Source organism: Palaemon carinicauda, chromosome 42, assembly GCF_036898095.1.
Source record: "Palaemon carinicauda isolate YSFRI2023 chromosome 42, ASM3689809v2, whole genome shotgun sequence".
NCBI classification, from domain to species: Eukaryota; Metazoa; Arthropoda; class Malacostraca; order Decapoda; family Palaemonidae; genus Palaemon; species Palaemon carinicauda.
Window position 1 is genome coordinate 24942071 of NC_090766.1, and position 20297 is coordinate 24962367.

Here is a 20297-nt window from a genome sequence, read left to right on the forward strand (position 1 = left end):
AAGTGTTTCTCTTTCGTTCGCGAGAGAGTACACTCATAGAGACTCCTCTTCGGAGGTTTCTTCTGTTGCTGTTGCTGTTGGCCTCCCTCGCCGTAAGGCCCTCCGTCCGCCTCGTCGTAAGGGCCTCTCATCTCCCTATAAGGGTGCTTGAGGCGCCTTTTTGAATCTCCGTTTGCAGCCTACAACTTCTTTTTCTCGATCTTCCGTCTTGGTGCAGATGGACAGCAGTCTAATCTCGTCTTCCGACGGGCAACGGTCTTCCCGACGGACAACGGTCTTCCCGACGGACAGCGGTCTTCCGACGGACATCAGTCTCCCGGCGGACAACGATCCCTTCGGGGCAAAGGGTTGCCCCCACGGGGGTTCTTCCCTTGCGTGTCAGGGTTTCCCTGCGCGCCCTTCTGTTCGTCAGCGCTCTCCTGTTCGTCAGCGCTTTCAAGATGATCTTCCCTGCAGTTCCTGTTACGTGCCCTGTGCGCCCACGTTCGCCCTCGCGATCTAGAACTTAGGTTCAGGTCGGGGTCAAGGACTCTTCTTCTTTGCGCGGGCTTCCACGCGTAGCCTTCTGCTCGTCAGCGATCATCAGCTCGTCAGCGATCATCAGCTCGTCAGCGATCATCAGCTCGTCAGCGATCATCAGCTCGTCAGCGATCATCAGCTCGCCAGCGATCGTCAGCTCGTCAGCGATCATCAGCTCGCCAGCGATCGTCAGCTCGTCAGCGATCATCAGCTCGCCAGCGATCTCCGGATCGCCCACGTGTGTTACAGCTGGCACGCCAACGTTCTCCAACACTTCTGAAGGAACATGGTTCGCCAGCTACTAGCTCAACTGCGGATGCTGATCGCCATCGCGCGACCCTCAACTGCAGATGCTGATCGCCATCGCGCGACCCTCAACTGCGGATGCTGATCGCCATCGCGCGACCCTCAACTGCGGATGCTGATCGCCATCGCGCGACCCTCAACTGCGGATGCTGATCGCCATCGCGCGACCCTCAACTGCGGATGCTGATCGCCATCGCGCGACCCTCAACTGCGGATGCTGATCGCCATCGCGCGACCCTCAACTGCGGATGCTGATCGCCATCGCGCGACCCTCAACTGCGGATGCTGATCGCCATCGCGCGACCCTCAACTGCGGATGCTGATCGCCATCGCGCGACCCTCAACTGCGGATGCTGATCGCCATCGCGCGACCCTCAACTGGGGATGCTGATCGCCATCGCACAACCCTGAACGATTGCCCGCTTCGCATGCTGCTCCTCATCGCACAACCCTGAACGATCGCCCTCTTGCGGATGCTGATCACCATCGCACCCTTTCACGCGATCATTCACCTGCGCATGCTGCTCGCCATCGCACAACCCTGAACGATTGCCCGCTTCGCATGCTGCTCCTCATCGCACAACCCTGAACGATCGCCCTCTTGCGGATGCTGATCACCATCGCACCCTTTCACGCGATCATTCACCTGCGCATGCTGCTCGCCATCGCACAACCCTGAACGATTGCCCGCTTCGCATGCTGCTCCTCATCGCACAACCCTGAACGATCGCCCTCTTGCGGATGCTGATCACCATCGCACTCTATCACGCGATCATTCACCTACACATGCTGCTCGCCATCGCTTACCGCCAGCGATCTTCTTCACCTACGCGGCAGCACGATCCCTCGCCGTCACGCCCATTCGCCTGCGCGCCCGCGCGATCGCTCGCCCGCGCGATCGCTCGCCCGCGCGATCGCTCGCCCGCGCGATCGCTCGCCCGCGCGATCGCTCGCCCGCGCGATCGCTCGCCCGCGCGATCGCTCGCCCGCGCGATCGCTCGCCCGCGCGATCGCTCGCCTGCGCGCCCGCGCGATCGCTCGCCTGCGCGCCCTCGCGACCGCTCGCCTGCGCGCCCTCACGACCGCTCGCCTGCGCGCCCGCGCGACCACTCGCCTGCGCGACCACTCGCCTGTGCGCCCGCGCGACCATTCGCCTTTGCGCGACCGTTCGCCCTCGCGCGACCGTTCGCCCTCGCGCGACCATAGTTCGCGGCGAATTCCACAGCCGGTGGTAGCAGCAGGGACGCGTGCTCCTAGGCGGCACTCGGGATCACCTCCATCCAAGCACAGGTTGGTAGTGCAGGACGAAGACAGGTCAGTACAGCATTCTTCCCACCTTCTTTTCAGGCAGGAACCGTCGTGTCCTCTCCAAAGGATCGCCCGATCCCTTTCACCTTAGCGAGGATTTCGGACTCTGTGTCCTTGGAGCAGCAGACATGGTTTGATCCGCTGGCACGGGCGTTAATGAGGTTTATGAAACCAGCACTCACCGGCCAGGGTAACAAACCAGCGGCTGTCTCTCCTACGCTGAAGAGAAAGAGAGGAGTGGACTTCGTGGTGACTTCCCCCAGGGCGAAGTTGGTTCCCAAGAGGTCGGTCTCGAGGGTCCCCTCTCCTGCACGAGTACTCTCTCCTTCTCCCGCCCTGGAAGGATTTTTGGCGGGGGGGCTTTCCGTTGAAGATTTCTCCATCGGACAAGGGGTGACTGCTTACCTCTTCCTCTGGGAGCTTACCAGGTTCTTTCCCTCCTCGGTTACGGCCCGAGGTTTGGTTCAAGGAAGCTACAGGAAGATCAAGGGTACTTTCCTCCTCTCGAGCTCAGGCACCTTGGCCTTTCGTCGTTAAGTATCTACTTGCGGACAAGCTCGATGTTGTACCATCTGGACGCACTGACTGAAGGCTTCCTTCGGGTGTCTCATCTGTGGAGGTCAACGACCTCAGACACCCTTCCATCCTTGAGAAGAGTTTTGTCTTTGCCCAAGGACAGAGACTTAAACATCTGCTGTGCGGAGTAAATCGACTTCCGGTTTCACTCCTCCAAGGCGCTTTCTTCCAGACTCTGCAGGGCTCCAGCTCCCTTTTCTTTCAACCACGTCGGCCTAAGTTATCGGCTACGACAACTGGGACAAGGTGTCCAATTGCAGTTTCCTCCTGTCAGGAACAGATGGCACGGAAGACTCCCCCGGGGGGGCATAGTCCTAAAAGGAGTTCACGAACTCTAGGATTGCAGGTTTTTTCGCTGGGAGGATGCTTAAGGTTACTCATCCGAATGACAGCTTCCCGATGCCCATTCCCGCACAATCTCTGTGAGTAGCCAAGGATATCGCGCCTGCCGTCTCTGTCAGCGAATTCAGTGTCTCTGAACCTCTATGCCATAGCATCAGCAGAGTTGCCCGGTTGGGCAGAATGATCCATACCTTAGGCGAAGGTCTTCCTTAGGATCATCGACGGCTTCACCCCCGGCCCCCTCAGTCGATCCTTTCTTGTAAGGAAGGATCTGAGAGGGGACGTCCATAGTCGACCTCTCAGCCCTGATCAAGTTTGTCGAACAAACTTCGGCCAGCGTAGACCAGCAGAATCGATCAGACTGGTAACGAGGCGACAGGACTCCTTTAACCCTGGATCGGAAGGACGGGTACTTTCAGTTTCCATTCCATCCATCTTCCAGGGTGCTCGTCGAATTCAGCCTAAACTGCAAGTATTCCTGCTTATGATGCAGTGTGGCTATCCCGCCGTGGCATAGCAGGTTTGTTTCCCCAGAGAACTCTCCCTGCCTTCCTCTTGGCCGCTCAGGTGCAGACTTCCGCCTCCTCTGCTGTTTGGAGGGCTGGTCAACTCCGGTAGGCTCGGGTTTCGACCTGATTCAGCGCCGGGAAAAGCTTCCGAATGCTGACCATGAGTGTGGGCTCATGGTATTTTGCTTGGAGCCTTCTCTTCCTCTGCCTCAACATCTGGAGTATCTGGCCATGATATTGAGTCAACCGCCTTACCACGTTGGAAACCCCGCTTCTCGTCCGTCCAGCGAGGTTAAGCAACGTCGGTACTTGGATGGGTGACCACCTGGGGACGCCAGATTCTGTTACCACATCCTCCGAGCCTTCCTTTCGGTTCACCGTGGCAAGACTGAGGAGAGTCGCAGTACCTGTTCTCAGTCAAGCAGAGTTTTCAGCCCTACCTTGGAACGTTTCCTAGTTCTTCTTTCCTCATTGACCCGTTTATAGTCCGAACGGTCGCCTCAGGATAAGTTCCATGTGGGGCGATCCAAGTTCCGGTGGCTTCAGGCAATGTTTAACCGGACTCCCTGGCCCTATGGGACCAGCGGAACTATTAAACCTGCAATGGGTGTTGACCTATGGAGCCTCTTGATGGTAGTGGATATTCTCGTCCTTTCCCCACATTCTTGATGCGGTTCTCGGACTCGTCAAAGGAAAGGGGGGGGGGGGCATGTTCCGGTCCAGGCCTATGGTCAAGACCTGAAGGATACCTCTCCATCATTCAGGCAGGCTTAAGGGCCTTAGTCTGGCCCCTCTTCAGATCCTACCGCTCCTGCCAAGTCGCCCCGTTGCGTGTCGACTTCATGCTAACCAGCAGGGGACGCATTTTCACACCTTCACATCTTGCAGTAGAGATATCGGGATGATTGAGATTCTCTCAATTCCACCATCGGCTCTCTCATTCCAGGCAGGGGAATGTTTCTCTCAGACTATCCGAGCAGAGCCTCATAGAGAGAGTGTACCTAGGGGTCTTTGACCTTGGGTAACCAGCAAGTGCTGGTCTGGGGGACCTGATCGCGACAGCTTGGAACCTCAAGCTTCCGCTAGTTTTCCCCCCAGTCTCAGACCCCGAGACTCTGGCAAGATGCATTCCGGTGATGGTGGGACAACTTCGACGCCTGCGTCTTCCCTCCTTTTTGTCTGCGGACAATGGGTCTCAACAAAACCAGGTTGTCTGTCAACCTTTCAATGGGAGAGCTCCACTGGGACTATGTGCAGAACGGTTTCTGGACCCTCTGCTTCCCCTGACGGAACTCCCGGGAGAGCTTCTCCCACGGCGCAGACTACTCAAGCAACCACACTGCGACATCTCTCCCGAACCGGGGCGTCGCTTCGGCTTCATGCCTGGAGACACTACGCTTCCTCCTCTAGAAGAGACAACCCGCTACAGTCGCGGTACGGAGGTCGCGTCATCTGCGATAGTCATCCACAGGGGTCTCCCAGGCAAAGTGAAGAGTCTAAGGTGGTTGGTGCCGTGGGAGATATACTTCTTCCCGTGAGGCCTCTTCTCCAGCAATAACGGTCTTATTGCCTTTCGGCGGGAGGAAACTCCTTTCCGCTCTTGGCAATGAAGCCTGTCGCTCAGCCTTTCCCTGACCTTCAGGCTTAAAGGAATAACTTTTTCCTGCCCGCTGGATCTATCCTCGCTCATGCGAAGCTACGATCGTCCCTGCCCTAGTCGGAGGAAGACCTCCAACTTGGAGCATGGCTCGGACTTTTAGTCCTTTAAGAGATCTTCTCAAGACCCTTTTACGACAGGCCTCGGATTGTATTCCGCCCTGGGTCTTCTGCTCACTCTGGCCACGGCCAGTGTGTGAGCAATCTTCTTGGTCTCTTACTACTCCCCCCCTTTCTAAGGAAGAGGGGAAGGCAACATTCAGGCTCGCTCCTGAGTTGTTGGCTAGACTCAGAATCTGAGGGTCCCGACCCTTCGGTCCGATTCATTCAAGATTTTGAGTCTCCATTCTGTGTCTGATGTCCCAAGACCTTCTCTTTCTTGCCAGTACAGGAATCGAGAGGTTAGCGCTGGGAACAGCTGCAGTTTGGCCTCAGTTGCAGCCGATTTGGGAACACAAGGAGGACATGGGGGGAGAGTCACCAGTATACCTCTTCAGCCCGGACTCAAGGACATTCATCTCGACCTGTCTTCAGACCCTCCCCCGTCACGTCGCCCTACAGCACGATGTTGGATACATCGCAACGTCCCTCGCCTTCGAGTAATACTACTCTGTGACGCAGGTGCTACAAGCTGGAGTCTGGAAGCGTCTGATGACCTTCGCAGCCCGCTTCCTGCAGGGCGTGACCCACAGGAGTCTCGATACGTTTTCTATCGCTCTGTGGTGGCTACACAACAGCTGGTCTAACCTCAGGCTCCTTTTTGGACAGGTAGCAGAAGGTTGAGGGCATTGTTATCAGGTTTTAGTCTGCATGAACGAAAGAAGTATGTCTGGCCCTTACTTCTTTCTTCATCATCCCCTCTACGGGGAAGCAGCATCCTGGTCTCTGCATAGCTGACCTCGAACCTCTGCAGGTAAACCATGCTTCCTTGTGTTCCGAGTATTGAGTCAATACTGTCGCGTCCCCCATACCCTGACGAGGTGGTATTGGGAACGTCTTAACCCAGAGTTCCTTCTGGAACTCCAGGTCAACTGCCTAAGACGGGTCACACTTCTTCCTTCACACACAAGCTTACGTAGGCCACATGGTTCCTTGCGGTGCAAGGAACTTGTGAGGTGCAGGGACTCCTTTTCTCGAGTGCGACTCACTCGGATTCTGAGTCCCCGGGTAAAGCCAAAGCCAGTATGGCTGGGGACTTTCCACCCTTCCTAAGGGATAAGTCACCCTTTGTAAATAGCGTGGTTTGTATTTCGGTTACGGAACAAATGACAAATTCGAAGATAATTTGTATTTTTCCTAACCATACAAACCTTAGCTATTTACACATATTTGCCCGCCAGCCCTGTCCCCCAAGACAAGTCCTACCTCTAAGTGAAAGTGAGTATTCACCTGTGTGTGAGGGGGAGGAGGGGTAGCTAGCTACCACTCCCCTACCCCCCCGCTAACTAGCGCGGGGGTAATACACCCTCGTTAAATTCTAATGGCTCGCCATTTCAGCTACGCTAAAAGTAATACCCTTTGTAAATAGCTAAGGTTTGTATGGTTAGGAAAAATACAAATTATCTTCGAATTTGTCATTTTTGAATGAACTAGTGTTTAGTCTCTTCCCCAGCCACTGATCTTTTTATCTTAAAATATGTTTACTGTTTTTTTTTGCTGGTATTAATGTGCTTACATTATACGACTGATTTCGCAATTATAACCTTTTGATGAGGGTAGAATTGCGTGCTTCAGGTAGAAATCAGTTTTATTCATACCTAATGTGAATTGTTGAAAAATTCGATTTCAGTGAAATAAGTGCAAAACAGAAAATCGTAGTGATAAAGTGATATTGCGCAAAGTGTTATCAGTGTTGCGACCGAGGGTTCGTCTGTTCGTGCCTGTCGTTCGCCTAGTCCGGGACCTCTTGCAAGCTCCCAAGCCCAGGGGAGAAGTAATGTCGTACGACTTATGGGTTCGAGGCCTTGATCAGCGAACAGACGTTCCCTCTATGGTATCAGGCGTATCTCACCAAGATCACCCCTACCATAAGGCGAGAGAGACGATTTTCTCCTCGTCATCCGAAGGCTTTTCGCATAAGAAACCGTGGAACAAGGTTTCGAGGCCCTTTAAGCGAAAGTCAGTCCTTTCAGGACAGGTCCAGCGTCCTGGTTTTAACTATTAGGACAGCTCTGACCCTATGCAGTCATCGGAAGACTGCTCGCCGCCTAAACAAAAGCGTAACACAGACTCCGAGAGTCTTTTTGTAGGCAAGGTTTTGCAGTCACAGACGTTACCCTCGTCTCTTACCGCAACCATTCCCGTTGATCCTAAATGGGTTGTACGGCAAGACATGCAGAATAAGCTTGCCTCCCTTATGGAAGACTATTCTGCCGATAAGTCCGTTGAGCCTAGCCTTTTATCTCATCGAGATCCTGGCCTTCAGCCACCCAAACGTTCCTTTGTGCGTCCTGTTGACGTTGGCGTAGCCAAGTCACGTCAGTCAGGTTGTTTAGAACCACACTCGATGCGGTCTCGTGTGGATTTTCAGCCGCATTTGGACGTTAGGCCACTTGCTGATGCTCCTGTTGACGTTCAGGACGTTCGCCAACCATCGGAGTTGACTTGTTTTGACGCTGAGCGTCAACCTCCGCATTCTAGAGTTGTTTTGACTGCTCAGACTAGGCGGTCAAAGCAGTCTCGAGTGGACGCTGTGCGTCCTCACGCACCTGTTGTTGTTGACAGTTCACAGACTGTCAAGCAGTTACATAACGTTGCGTCCTGGTCCACTACTAATGCACCAGTGCGTGTGGACTCTGCTTGTAAAGCATTGCCACCGCGGTAGGTCTCTCCCTTGCTTGAGACTCGGCTATTGTCGGACAAGGTTCCTTCAGATGAGGAAGTTGCTGTTCCCCCTCCTACTGATATTCCCTTGAGGACTCTGTCAGACGGAGAGGAGCCTAAAGCTGCGTAGCCCTCTATGGACTTTAAATAAATCATGCTGATTTTTAAGGATCTTTGTCCGGATCTTTTTGTAACTGCTGCTCCTCGTTCGCCTAAACGTCAGAGTTTACACTAGGCCTAGCTACTTCGAAGCCGTTTTTTTATAAGCTAGTGCTCTCTCGCTCTTCTAAGAGAGCTTTACGTTTGCTAGGCGACTGGTTTATCACCAGGAGTTTGTGGGAGACAGCCTTTGCTTTCCCTACTTTTAAGCTGGCTTATAGAGCGAGAGTCTGATATGACACGAGAGAAGTTCTCGGCTTGGGAGTTCCTGCCTCTGCCCAAATAGACTTCTCAAACCTCATAGACTCTCCCTGGCGCCTGGCCATGAGACGCTCCAAGATTTTATGGTCGACTTCAGAGCTATTTTCGAGCGTTTGAAGTTTTGCTGTACAATTATGTCATGCATAAACAAGGCTTTCAGGGATGGCTCCTATGATCTGACAGCCACGTTCTCTGCAGGAACAAGTCCCTCAGGGATGGCTCCAATGATCTGGCAGCCATGTTCACTGCAGGAGTACGTAAGAGGCAAGTGCGCTCAATGTGTGCATTGTCAAGACAAACTTCACGATGAAGTCTACCAGGCTGTCTTGACAGCATTTATGGAAGGCGACTGGATGGTCTCTCTCGACATTCAGGAGGCATACTTCCACATTCCTATACACCCGGATTCCCAACCGTTTCTGAGGTTTGTTTACAGGAATGTGGGGTACCAGTTTCGAGCCCTGTGCTTTGGCCTCAGTCCTGCTCCTCTCGGGTTTACGAGGCTCATGAGGAATGTGGCAAAATCCCTCCATCTATCGGGGATCCGAGCCTCCCTGTACTTGGACGACTGGCTTCTCAGAGCATCGTCCAGTCTTCGCTGTCTGCAGGATCTACATTGGACGTTGAGTCTGGCCAGGGAGTTGGGACTTTTGGTCAACCTAAAAGTCCCAACTGATCCCATCCCAGATTATTCTATATTTGGGGATGGATATTCGCAGTCCAGTTTTTTTTTTTTTTTTTTTCGGGCTTTTCCGTCTGCCACCGAATATAACAAGCCCTGCTCGAAGTCCAGCTAATGCTGAAAAGAAAACGTTTGTTCAGTCAGGAGTTGGAACAGTCTCGTAGGGACTCTCTCATCCCTGGAGCAGTTTGTCTCACTAGGGAGACTACACCTTCTGCCTCTCCGGTTCCATCTAGCCTCTCACTGGAACTAGGACAAGACGTTAGAGACGGTATCATTCCCAGTCTCCGAACCAGTAAAGGCATGCCTGAAATGGTGGGACGGCAATTTCAGTCTGAGAGAGGGACTATCCCTAGCAGTCAAGAACCCAAACCACGTGTTGTTCTCAGACGCGTCGGATTTGGGTTGGGGTGCGACCCTGGACGGTCGGGAATGCTCGGGTCTGTGGACCTCAAGTCAGAAGAGCATGCACATCAACGGCAAGGAGCTATTAGCAGTCCACTTGGCCTTGATGATATTCGAAAGCTTCTTCGAAACTAAGTGGTAGAGGTCAACTCAGACAACACCACAACTTTGGCGTACATCTCCAAGCAAGGAGGCACACACTCCTTCACGCTGCTCGAGATCGCAAGGGACCTTCTCTTATGGTCAAGAAATCGAGGCATCTCCCTGTTGACGAGATTCATCCAGGGGGACTTGAACGTCTTGGCAGACTGTCTCAGTCGGAGGGGTCAGGTGATACACACGGAATGGACCCTCCACAAGGACGTGGGCAAGAGTCTTTGGGCTACTTGGGGTCAACCCACCATAGACCTCTTTGCCTCCTCGTTGACCAAAAGGTTACCAATCTATTGCTCTCCAGTCCTTGATACAGAAGCAATCCACATAAACGCGTTTCTACTGGATTGGTCTCTTCTGGACTTGTATGCATTCCCACCATTCAAGATAGTCAACAAGGTACTGCAGAAGTTCGCCTCTCACGAAGGGACAAGGTTGACGTTGGTTGCTACCCTCTGGCCCGCGAGAGAGTGGTTCACCGAGGTACTTCAATGGCTGGTAGACTTTCCAACTATCGAAAGACTATCAAGAGCTCGAGGCTTTTCGAAGGAGGCAGCCAGTGCGATTGCAAGAGCGAGGAGAGCTTCTACCATTAGAGTATACCAGTCGAAGTGGGAAGTCTTTCGAGACTGGTGCAAGTCAGCATCTGTGTCCTCGTCCAGTACCTCTGTAGCCCAAATCGCAGATTTTCTTTTACATCTGAGAAAGGTTAGCTCCCTTTCAGCTCCCACGATTAAGGGCTACAGGAGCATGTTGGCTTCGGTCTTTCGACATAGAGGCTTAGATCTTTCCAACAATAAAGATCTCCAAGATCTCCTTAAGTCTTTCGAGACCTCTAAGGAACGTCGTTTGGCAACTCCTGGATGGAACTTAGTGGTCATAAGGTTCCTCATGTCAGACAGGTTTGAGTCATCACATTCAGCCTCCCTGAAGGATCTCACCCTCAAGACACTTTTCCTAGTGTGCTTGGCTTCGGCTAAAAGGGTCAGTGAACTTCATGCCTTCAGTAAGAAAATCGGTTTTTTCTACAGAAAAAGCCACTTGTTCACTTCAACTTGGTTTCCTGGCCAAAAAATGAACTGCCTTCTCGTCCTTGGCCTAAATCTTTTGATATTCCTTGCTTATCAGAGATCGTAGGCAACGAACTGGAAAGAGTATTATGTCCTGTTAGAGCTCTTAAGTTCTATTTAGCTCGTACTAAGTCATTACGAGGTAAATCTGAGGCATTATGGTGCTCAGTTGAGAAACCATCATTGCCTATGTCAAAGAATGCTTTGTCATATTTTATCAGATTTTTTAATACGAGAAGCTCATTCTCACTTGAATGAGAAAGACCGATGGTTGCTTAAGGTTAAGACGCACGAAGTTAGAACTATAGCAATCTCCGTGGCCTTCAAGCAAAATAAATCTCTGCAAAGTATTATGGACGCGACTTTTTGGAGAAGCAAGTCAGTGTTCGCGTCATTTTACTTAAAAGATGTCCAGACTCTTTACGAGGACTGCTACACACTGGGTCCATTCGTTGCAGCGAGTGCAGTAGTGGGTGAGGGTTCTACCACTACATTACCCTAATTCCAATATCCTTTTTAATCTGTCTCTTGAAATGTTTTTTGGGATGTCCTTGTTGATTTGGCGGGTGGTTAAAGTCATTTCTTGAGAGCGCCCAGATTAGGGGTTTGATGAGGTCCTGTTAGTATGGGTTGCAACCCTTTATACTTCAGCTCCTGGGAGTCTTTCAGCATCCTAAGAGGATCGCTGGGCTTCGTGAGGAAGACAGACTTACAAGGCAGAGTAATCGTCTAAGTCAACTTCCTTACCAGGTACCTATATATTTTGGTTTTGTTATATTAATAACTGTCAAAAACTCTTAGCTTATACGCTGTAAACTTAATTAACTCTGGTCTCTACCCACCGCCTTGGGTGTGAATCAGCTATTATATATTCACCGGCTAAGTTTAATATTTAAAAATTATATTTTAATTATAAAATAAATTTTTGAATATACTTACCCGGTGAATATATAAATTAAAGGCCCTCCCTTCCTCCCCAATAGAGACGCAGTGGGACGAGAAGAATTGAAGGGTTTGTTTACATGCAAGAGTGGTATCTGGCCGATAGTTGGCGCTGGTGGTCACACCCGCAACCTTCATAGCGATCGCTCGCGAGTTTTTGAGTGTGTTTTCTGTCGAGCCGCTGAGTAGCAGCTATTATATATTCACCGGGTAAGTATATTCAAAAATTTATTTTATAATTAAAATATCATTTTACTATACTATAAACTTAGTTTAATTCATCACACTATTACAACTATTATTTCTGTTAGCAATAAATTTAGAGGTAGGTCTGTTGGATGTCTAAAAATATATTGGGTTTCCTCTATTAAAAAAGAATTATCATTAAGTACATTTACTAGTATAAAAATAACAGTATTACATGAAAGACCTTAATTTTTATGCATGGAATGTCCAGAATTGTGAGTTGCCTATATATTGTTTACATGATGAAAGTTGTTACAAGGTAATAAATAGAGGACATGAAAAGTTTATGAATTTATACAGTAAAATTCAAAAGATATATATAACAGAACTACTGGAAATAGAAAACTAAGTTTATGAATTTATACAGTAAAATTCAAAAGATATATATAACAGAACTACTGGAAATAGAAAACTTACACTACTTAAGCACCATGGAAAAGAAGCTTCTTCTTCAATAAAATTTTTTCCAGCACTTCAATTTTAGCTCAAAAGAAAATTCTGAAATTCTTCAATGAAAAGAAAATCATGGGGAGATGCAATGGCTCAGAATAGTCTATGAAGGGCTATATGTCTAAATGTTAACTAAAATATAATAACCACTACAAATACAAAAGCTAAATTGTTAATTCAGTCTCCAATAATATAATATATAATAGTACAGAATATATCACAGATGTTTTAAAAAACTACTTATGAGACACAAGCAACATGGATTAAATATCACTTGAAGTTTGTATATCATAAATTTAAATATGGCATTAAGTGTGGGAAGTTTTTAAATCAAATAACAATCATTGCAAAGATGCATAGTTTTACTTTAACTGTCAATCAGATTGTGTAATAAACAAAATTTTAACATCAAAGTTATACTTAACAAAACTTAACAAACCCAAGTACAATGTCGTATAGGGGTTTATTCATCAATCCATCTCAAATACCCTTGGAAAATTTCAGGTGTAACTAGACAGCTTTCCCAGAGAGTTGTACTGTTAGAACTTTGTTTGTTCTAACCACAGTTAACTTTAGTTGTCCTGTAAAATGACCAGGTTTATCTGGCCTGAAGTATACTGGGACACCGACATAGTGTCCAGGTTGTATTTCAAACTCGTGATGACGGACCATAAAAGGAAGATTAGATATCTTGGCTTTTATCTGAAATAATTGCACAAAATCAACGGGAACAATTAATGATTGATGTAAATGTAACACTTAAAATGATGCTTAATGCAGCAATACCCCAGTTGTGTGTTTTTTCTTTTCTTTTAATTGAGGATCATGTCTTCAACCACTACTGTATTCAGTGGAAAAAGGCACACACACATCAAAAGCATGCAATCTCTTCACAAGAACATCCAGGGTTGGGTTTCAAATAAATTACTCTCCCTGTAGTCCTATCTTGTGAGGAGAAAGACATGTATTGGTCATAATGTGTGTGCAGATATTTGGTCTCTATTAAAGCAAAGTTCCAGATAAATTGATATGTGAAGTAAAGTTACTTTTCATTGTGGAATTAATTTAATACTAACCATTCCAGCCTGCCTCAATCCGGTTCAAAGAACATAATATGTGGTACTAGTTGATACCCAAACCTTAAGGAGATTTAACTGTGCACCACTGCCTAGTGGTGGAACCAGGCGGTTTTCCTAAATTAAAGGGTCGTAATTTGTGGAAACATAAAAGGCTACATAAAATCAATTGATCTGTAATATAGTTGTAAAACTATTTTGTTTAAATAAAAAAAATATACAAAAGCAGTAACTTGAATTTGAATCTAAATATCTTAATTTAAAAAAAAATACTCAGTCTATTTACGAAGGCACTTCCCCCAATTTTTGGGGGATAGTCGACATCAAACATATAAACAAAAGGGGACCTTACCTCTCACCGCTCCTCCCAGCTTGACGAGGGATTCAGCTGAGTTTGACTGATACTGCAAGGGTGCCACAGCCCACCCTCCCCCATCATCCACCACAGATGAAGTTTCATACACTGAATCCCCTACTACTGCTACCTCAGCGGTCAACACGGCAACCGGAGGAAGCAGCAGGGCCTACCGGAACTGCGTCAAAATCACTCGCCATTCATTCCTATTTCTAGCACGGTCTCTTGCCTCTCTCACATCTATCCTCATATCACCCAGAGCTTTCTTCACTCCATCCATCCACCCAAACCTTGGCCTTCCTCTTGTACTTCTTCCATCAACTCTTGCATTCATCACCTTCTTTAGCAGACAGCCATTTTCCATTCTCTCAACATGGCCAAACCACCTCAACACATTCATATCCATTGTAGCTGCTAAATCATTTCGTACACACGTTCACATCCTCAGTACTTCATTCCTAACTCTATCTAATTGAGATACACCAGCCATACTCCTTAGACACTTCATCTCAAACACATTCAATTTCTCTCTCTCCGTCATTTTCATTCCCCACAACTCCGATCCATACATCACAGATGGTACAAACACTTTCTCATGCAGAACTCTCTTTACATTCATGCTTAACCCTCTATTCTTTACCAATCCCTTCACTGCCACCCACACTTTGCATCCTTCATTCACTCTCTGACATACATCTGCTTCCGCTCCACCATTTGCTGCAACAACAGACCCTAAGTACTTGAACTGATCCACCTCCTCAAGTAACTCTCCATTTAACATGACATTCAACTTCGCACCACCTTCTCTTCTCATACATCTCATAACCTTACTCTTACCCACATTAACTCTCAACTTCCTTCACGCATATACCCTTTCAAATTCTGTCACTAATTGATCAAGCTTCTCTTCTGCGTCCGCAACCAGTACAGTATCATCCGCAAACAACTGATTGACCTCCCATTCATGATCACTTTCGTCTATCGGTATCAATCCTCGACCAAGCACTCGAGCATTCACCTCTCTCACCACTCCATCAACAAACAGGTTGAAACATCATGGTGACATCACACATCCCTGTCTCAGCCCCACTCTCACTGGAAACCACTCGCTTCCTTCATTTCCTACACTAACACATGCTTTCCTACCTTTGTAGAAACTCTTCACTGCTTGCAACAACCTTCCACCAATTCCATATAGCCTTATCACATTTTTTTTTCCAGTAAGGCAGATATGCGAGAAATATTTAGCAAAAGGTAAGGAGGTGTATGTTGCGTTTATGGATCTGGAGAAAACGTATGATAGAGTTGATAGGGAAGCAATGTGGAATGTGATGAGGTTATATGGAGTTGGTGGAAAGTTGTTGCAAGCAGTGAAAAGTTTCTACAAAGGTAGTAAAGCATGTGTTAGGATAGGAAATGAAGTGAGTGATTGGTTTCCGGTGAGAGTGGGGCTGAGACAGGGATGTGTGATGTCACCGTGGTTGTTTAACTTGTATGTTGATGGAGTAGTGAGAGAGGTGAATGCTCGAGTGCTTGGACGAGGATTAAAACTGATAGATGAGAATGACCATGAATGGGAGGTAAATCAGTTGTTGTTTGCAGATGATACTGTACTGGTTGCAGACACAGAAGAGAAGCTTGGCCGATTAGTGACAGAATTTGGAAGAGTGTGTGAGAGAAGGACGTTGAGAGTTAATGTGGGTAAGTGTAAGTTAATGAGATGTACGAGAAGGGAAGGTGGTGCAAGGTTGAATGTCATGTTGAATGGAGAGTTACTTGAGGAAGTGGATCAGTTTAAGTACTTGGGGTCTGTTGTTGCAGCAAATGGTGGAGTGGAAGCAGATGTATGTCAGAGAGTGAATGAAGGTTGCAAAGTGTTGGGGGAAGTTAAGGGAGTAATAAAAAATAGAGGGTTGGGCATGAACGTAAAAAGAGTTCTATATGAGAAAGTGATTGTACCAACTGTGATGTATGGATCGGAGTTGTGGGGAATGAAAGTGACGGAGAGACAGAAATTGAATGTGTTTGAGATGAAGTGTCTAAGGAGTATGGCTGGTGTATCTTGAGTAGATAGGGTTAGGAACTAAGTGGTGAGGGTGAGAACGGGTGTAATTAATGAGTTAGCGGCTAGAGTGGATATGAATGTGTTGAGGTGGTTTGGCCATGTTGAGAGAATGGAAAATGGCTGTCTGCTAAAGAAGGTGATGAATGCAAGAGTTGATGGGAGAAGTACAAGAGGAAGGCCAAGGTTTGGGTGGATGGATGGAGTGAAGAAAGCTCTGGGTGATAGGAGGATAGATGTGAGAGAGGCAAGAGAGCGTGCTAGAAATAGGAATGAATGGCGAGCGATTTTGACGCAGTTCCGGTAGGCCCTGCTGCTTTCTCCGATGCCTTAGATGACCGCGGAGGTAGCAGCAGTAGGGTACTCAGCATTATGAAGCTTCATCTGTGGTGGATAATGTGGGAGGGTGGGCTGTGGCACCCTAGCAGTACCAGCTGAACTCGGTTGAGTCCCTTGTTAGGCTGGGAGGAACATAGAGAGTAGAGGTCCCTTTTTTGTTTTGTTTCATTGTTGATGTCGGCTACCCCCAAAATTGGGGGAAGTGCCTTGGTATATGTATGCATGTACAGTACATTCCACATTACATCCTTATCAACTCTATCATACATTTTCTCCAGATCTATAAATGCAACATACAACTCCTTGCCTTTTGCTAAATATTTCTCGCATATCTGCCTAACTGTAAAAATCTGATTCATACATCCCCTACCTCTTCTAAATCCACCCTGTACTTCTAAGATTGCATTCTCTGTTTTATCCTTAATCCCATTAATTATTACTCTACCAAACACACTCAACAAGCTAATACCCCTTGAATTACAACACTTGCACATCTCCCTTACCCTTATATAATGGTACAATACACGCATACACCCAGTCTACTGGTACCATTGACAACATAAAACACATATTAAACAATCTCACCAACCATTCAAGTACTGTCACACCTTCCTTTAACATCTCGGTTCTTCTCACACCATCTATACCAGGTGCTTTTCCTACTCTCGTTTCACCTAGTGCTCTCCTCACTTCCTCTGGTGTAATATCTTTCTCATTCTCATCTCCCATCACTGGCACCTCAACACCTGCTACAGTAATTATCTGCCTCCCTATTTTCCTCAACATTCAGTAAACTTTCAAAATATTCCACCCACCTTTTCCTTGCCTCTCCTTTTAACAACCTTCCATTTCCATCTTTCACTGTCTCTTCAATTCTCGAGCCACACTTCCTTACTCTCTTCACTTCTTTCCAAAACTTCTTATTCTCTTAGTGATATAAATCCTCTCAATAAGAAACAAATTATATAAAATACTTAAGAATGGGCAGCATAAGTTTTAAACTTAAAAATGAAGTATTAAAATACTTACAGGATGAACAACAGAGTCCATATTCCTAAGTTTGATCTTGAGAAAGCTTTCTTTGGATTTCGCGGTGTCTGGATACTCTACACTGTTGGTCGTAACTTCAACAAGACACTTCTCTGTGACCTCCTTCCTGTCTGACTGCAGGTTGTCATTACTCCCATGGGTAGATGCTTTAGGTAGTGTTGAAATGCCGGTGGTTTCAGTAACCATTCTGATGAGAAATTCCATCACCATTAATACAAAGAATGGAAATTTCTCATCAAAAAATAATAAAATTTACTTTTGGAATTGAAGCAGACATTGGTAAATATTACCCTAAACAGCTTCACCTAGTAATAAAATTTCACAAACACTGGATAGCAAGGGGGAATGATTTAAGTAAGAGGCTACAAAACATTCTAGTAATGTTGCACTAATGGCACTATCCCCAACGAGGGTGAACTAGTTATATCATAATAGCCAGTCCATTAATTGTCTGAGCTACTGCACTTCATTTAAACTTAAAGTCTGGTATAACCACTATTACTCAGAGTATTAACCCTCAAGAGAATGAAAAGATTAATCAATATCACACCCCATACACTGAGAAAAAATGTACCAAAAAGACAGAAACAGCTGATGAAATGTGGAATAATAAAAATTTTAATATGTAGAGGATTTCAAATAGTTCTGTAAATATGTGCTCAGTATTCTCATAACAGATTTGACTATTAATCAGTTACCCAGGGCAATAGATGAAGAGAGAATTTTTGCTGCATTAAATTTTAGGCAATCACAGCACAAGATTCCAGAATACTCTCTATATGTAAATTTTTTATTTCTTATATCTTATTTATTATATCCAAATCTTCAATTTTTAATAGGAATACGAAGTATATGTAATAACGATAAAAAAGAATCAATCAATTTACGTAAATATAACGATAAACCTTATTAGTAAATGGAAAGAAAATGCTGACAACTCTCTCAAAATATATAAGCATAACTCATTTGATCATATAAATAAAATTTGTGATACTGCATTCATAAACGCACATTTACACTACACATCACTCATTCATATGATCAAACACAAAAAATAATGATATACACGAGTTATTTGAAAACAGGGATAGTAGAGAAATAACAAATGAAATAAATACAAATCAAACAACCATTCTAAAATATATCAAGAACAATTACAACTTTAAAATACACGAGTCATATACAAACTGGAAGTATCGGGGTTAAGCCTCAACTTTAGAAAAAAAAAAAAAAGTATTGACTAATCTAAGTACTATAACCTTACCTATTTGGCTTTGCACCTGATGATATTTTCATATCTCCTCTCCTATTGGTATACTTATTAACTGCGGAGTTGACGCTTGCCATGTGTGTTTGTGATGGTGGTGCTCTTGGTGTAGTGATGAGCTGCCTTTCATTTGGAGTTGGAGGAGTCACAAGAAGTGATGGCGATGAGGCAGTAAGCCCAGAAGTTGATGAGGAACTACTGGTATCTGGCATAATGGTGATGGTAGCACAACGACTCTCATGCTCGCACATGACCTAACAGATGGAAATAAAGATGATTAATTTTTTTAATAATTGCTGTTATCACTCTTAAAACCCAAAAATCTTATGTTTTGTATCATTAAATAATGAAATATATGAAGAAAAGAATGAAAAAAAACAATAGGTGAAATCTATTCAGTATTTCAAATAAATTTTCTTGGTTTTTAAACCCACTCCTAATTTCTATATAAAAAATATCCTCAACTATTTTGTTTTAAAGAAATATAGTAATATCAAATATCCCTGTTTATATATGGGACAAAATTATCCCTCAATAAAAATGGGCTAAAGATACAAAATAATTTGCAAGACTAAAAATCACATATTCTTAAACGACATTAATAACCCACATTTCTTACAAAAATAAATGAGTGAATACTTCCATATTAAAAAAAAGGCATTACTTGCAAAGTTACAGAAATATATAACTGAAAAAAAAAGAAATAGAATTATTCATTAAAAGGTATTCAAAAATGAAATCAGATCTTTTAAATGATTCAAGTAGAAATATTCAAATTACTAAAAACTTGAGTCTTACTATGGATGAATCTGTTCACCATGCTATCTCTGAATTATTAATAGCAAATGGTAAATTTCTGTAACTAGATTCATATGAAGCACTAATAAAAAAAAAAAACTTATTTTCTTTTCATTAAAATAAATGTAACATATAACAATGTTTAATGAAGATATATGAAACAATTAGAAAAAAAAATCTGCTTGAAACTTCAATAGCACCAAGTTTTTAAAATCACTTCTATCATAAATATTCACAATTGGTATTATCATCACTGGTAAAAATTCCAGGATTGTGGTGATTATCTAAAAATTCAAAATTAACAACTAGGAAGATCATTCATTACACAGATCCCCACTGGTATAAAACTTTGAGAACAATGCTCTGTATTGAACCCACACAAAATGAAACGCCATGTCTTCCAAACTCATGGAAAATGGGCATTCTTGTAATCTGGCAATAAATAGTACATACTTGCACATTGCTACACTTACTAATTAATGGAATTAGGTAAAATCTTGGAAAACATAATAATTTCAAATTACTTTGACAAGATCAGCCAATCCCAGAAGGATCACCCAAATAACTTGCTCTAAAGCAAGTTGAAATGAGAGTCAGGAGGTATAAATTAAGATGTATAACAGCTAAGTAGGAAGGATCAAGAGACAAAGGGAAAATAAAATGCACAAAGCAATGCAGATGGGATTAAAAGGATATTATAAATAACTTTATGTATTATCTGCAGTGTGCCATAGAATTTAATTGATGTAAGTTGGGCTATATAACTGATGGGGCCTGTAAGGCCATTCTGCACTGAAGTGTAACTGTGGGAAAATGTTGCAGTTGCATTTTGACGGAAATGTTAAGAGGATGGACAGCAAGAAGAGAGGAAGGAAGTCAGAACAGATGTAGAGTAGAAGGGGTTGTGGTAGCCTACTGGAAACGTCCCTGCCAAGCGACCTTC

The 20297-nt window shown here is 45.4% G+C and overlaps 1 protein-coding gene across 1 annotated transcript in view; it reads right to left on the reverse strand.

The window, feature by feature from the left end:
- Nucleotides 1-12089: 12089 nt before the first annotated feature.
- The window catches only part of LOC137633221 (centrosomal protein of 192 kDa-like), an 88988-nt gene continuing 80780 nt past the window's right edge, over nt 12090-20297 (reverse strand). Inside the window, exons 28-30 of the mRNA XM_068365390.1 lie at nt 18554-18810; nt 17269-17476; nt 12090-13109 (exon numbers count right to left, since the gene is read on the reverse strand). Coding sequence (XP_068221491.1) covers nt 12918-13109; nt 17269-17476; nt 18554-18810 — 657 coding nt within the window. The 3' untranslated portion in view covers nt 12090-12917. The remainder of the gene's footprint in view (nt 13110-17268; nt 17477-18553; nt 18811-20297) is intronic.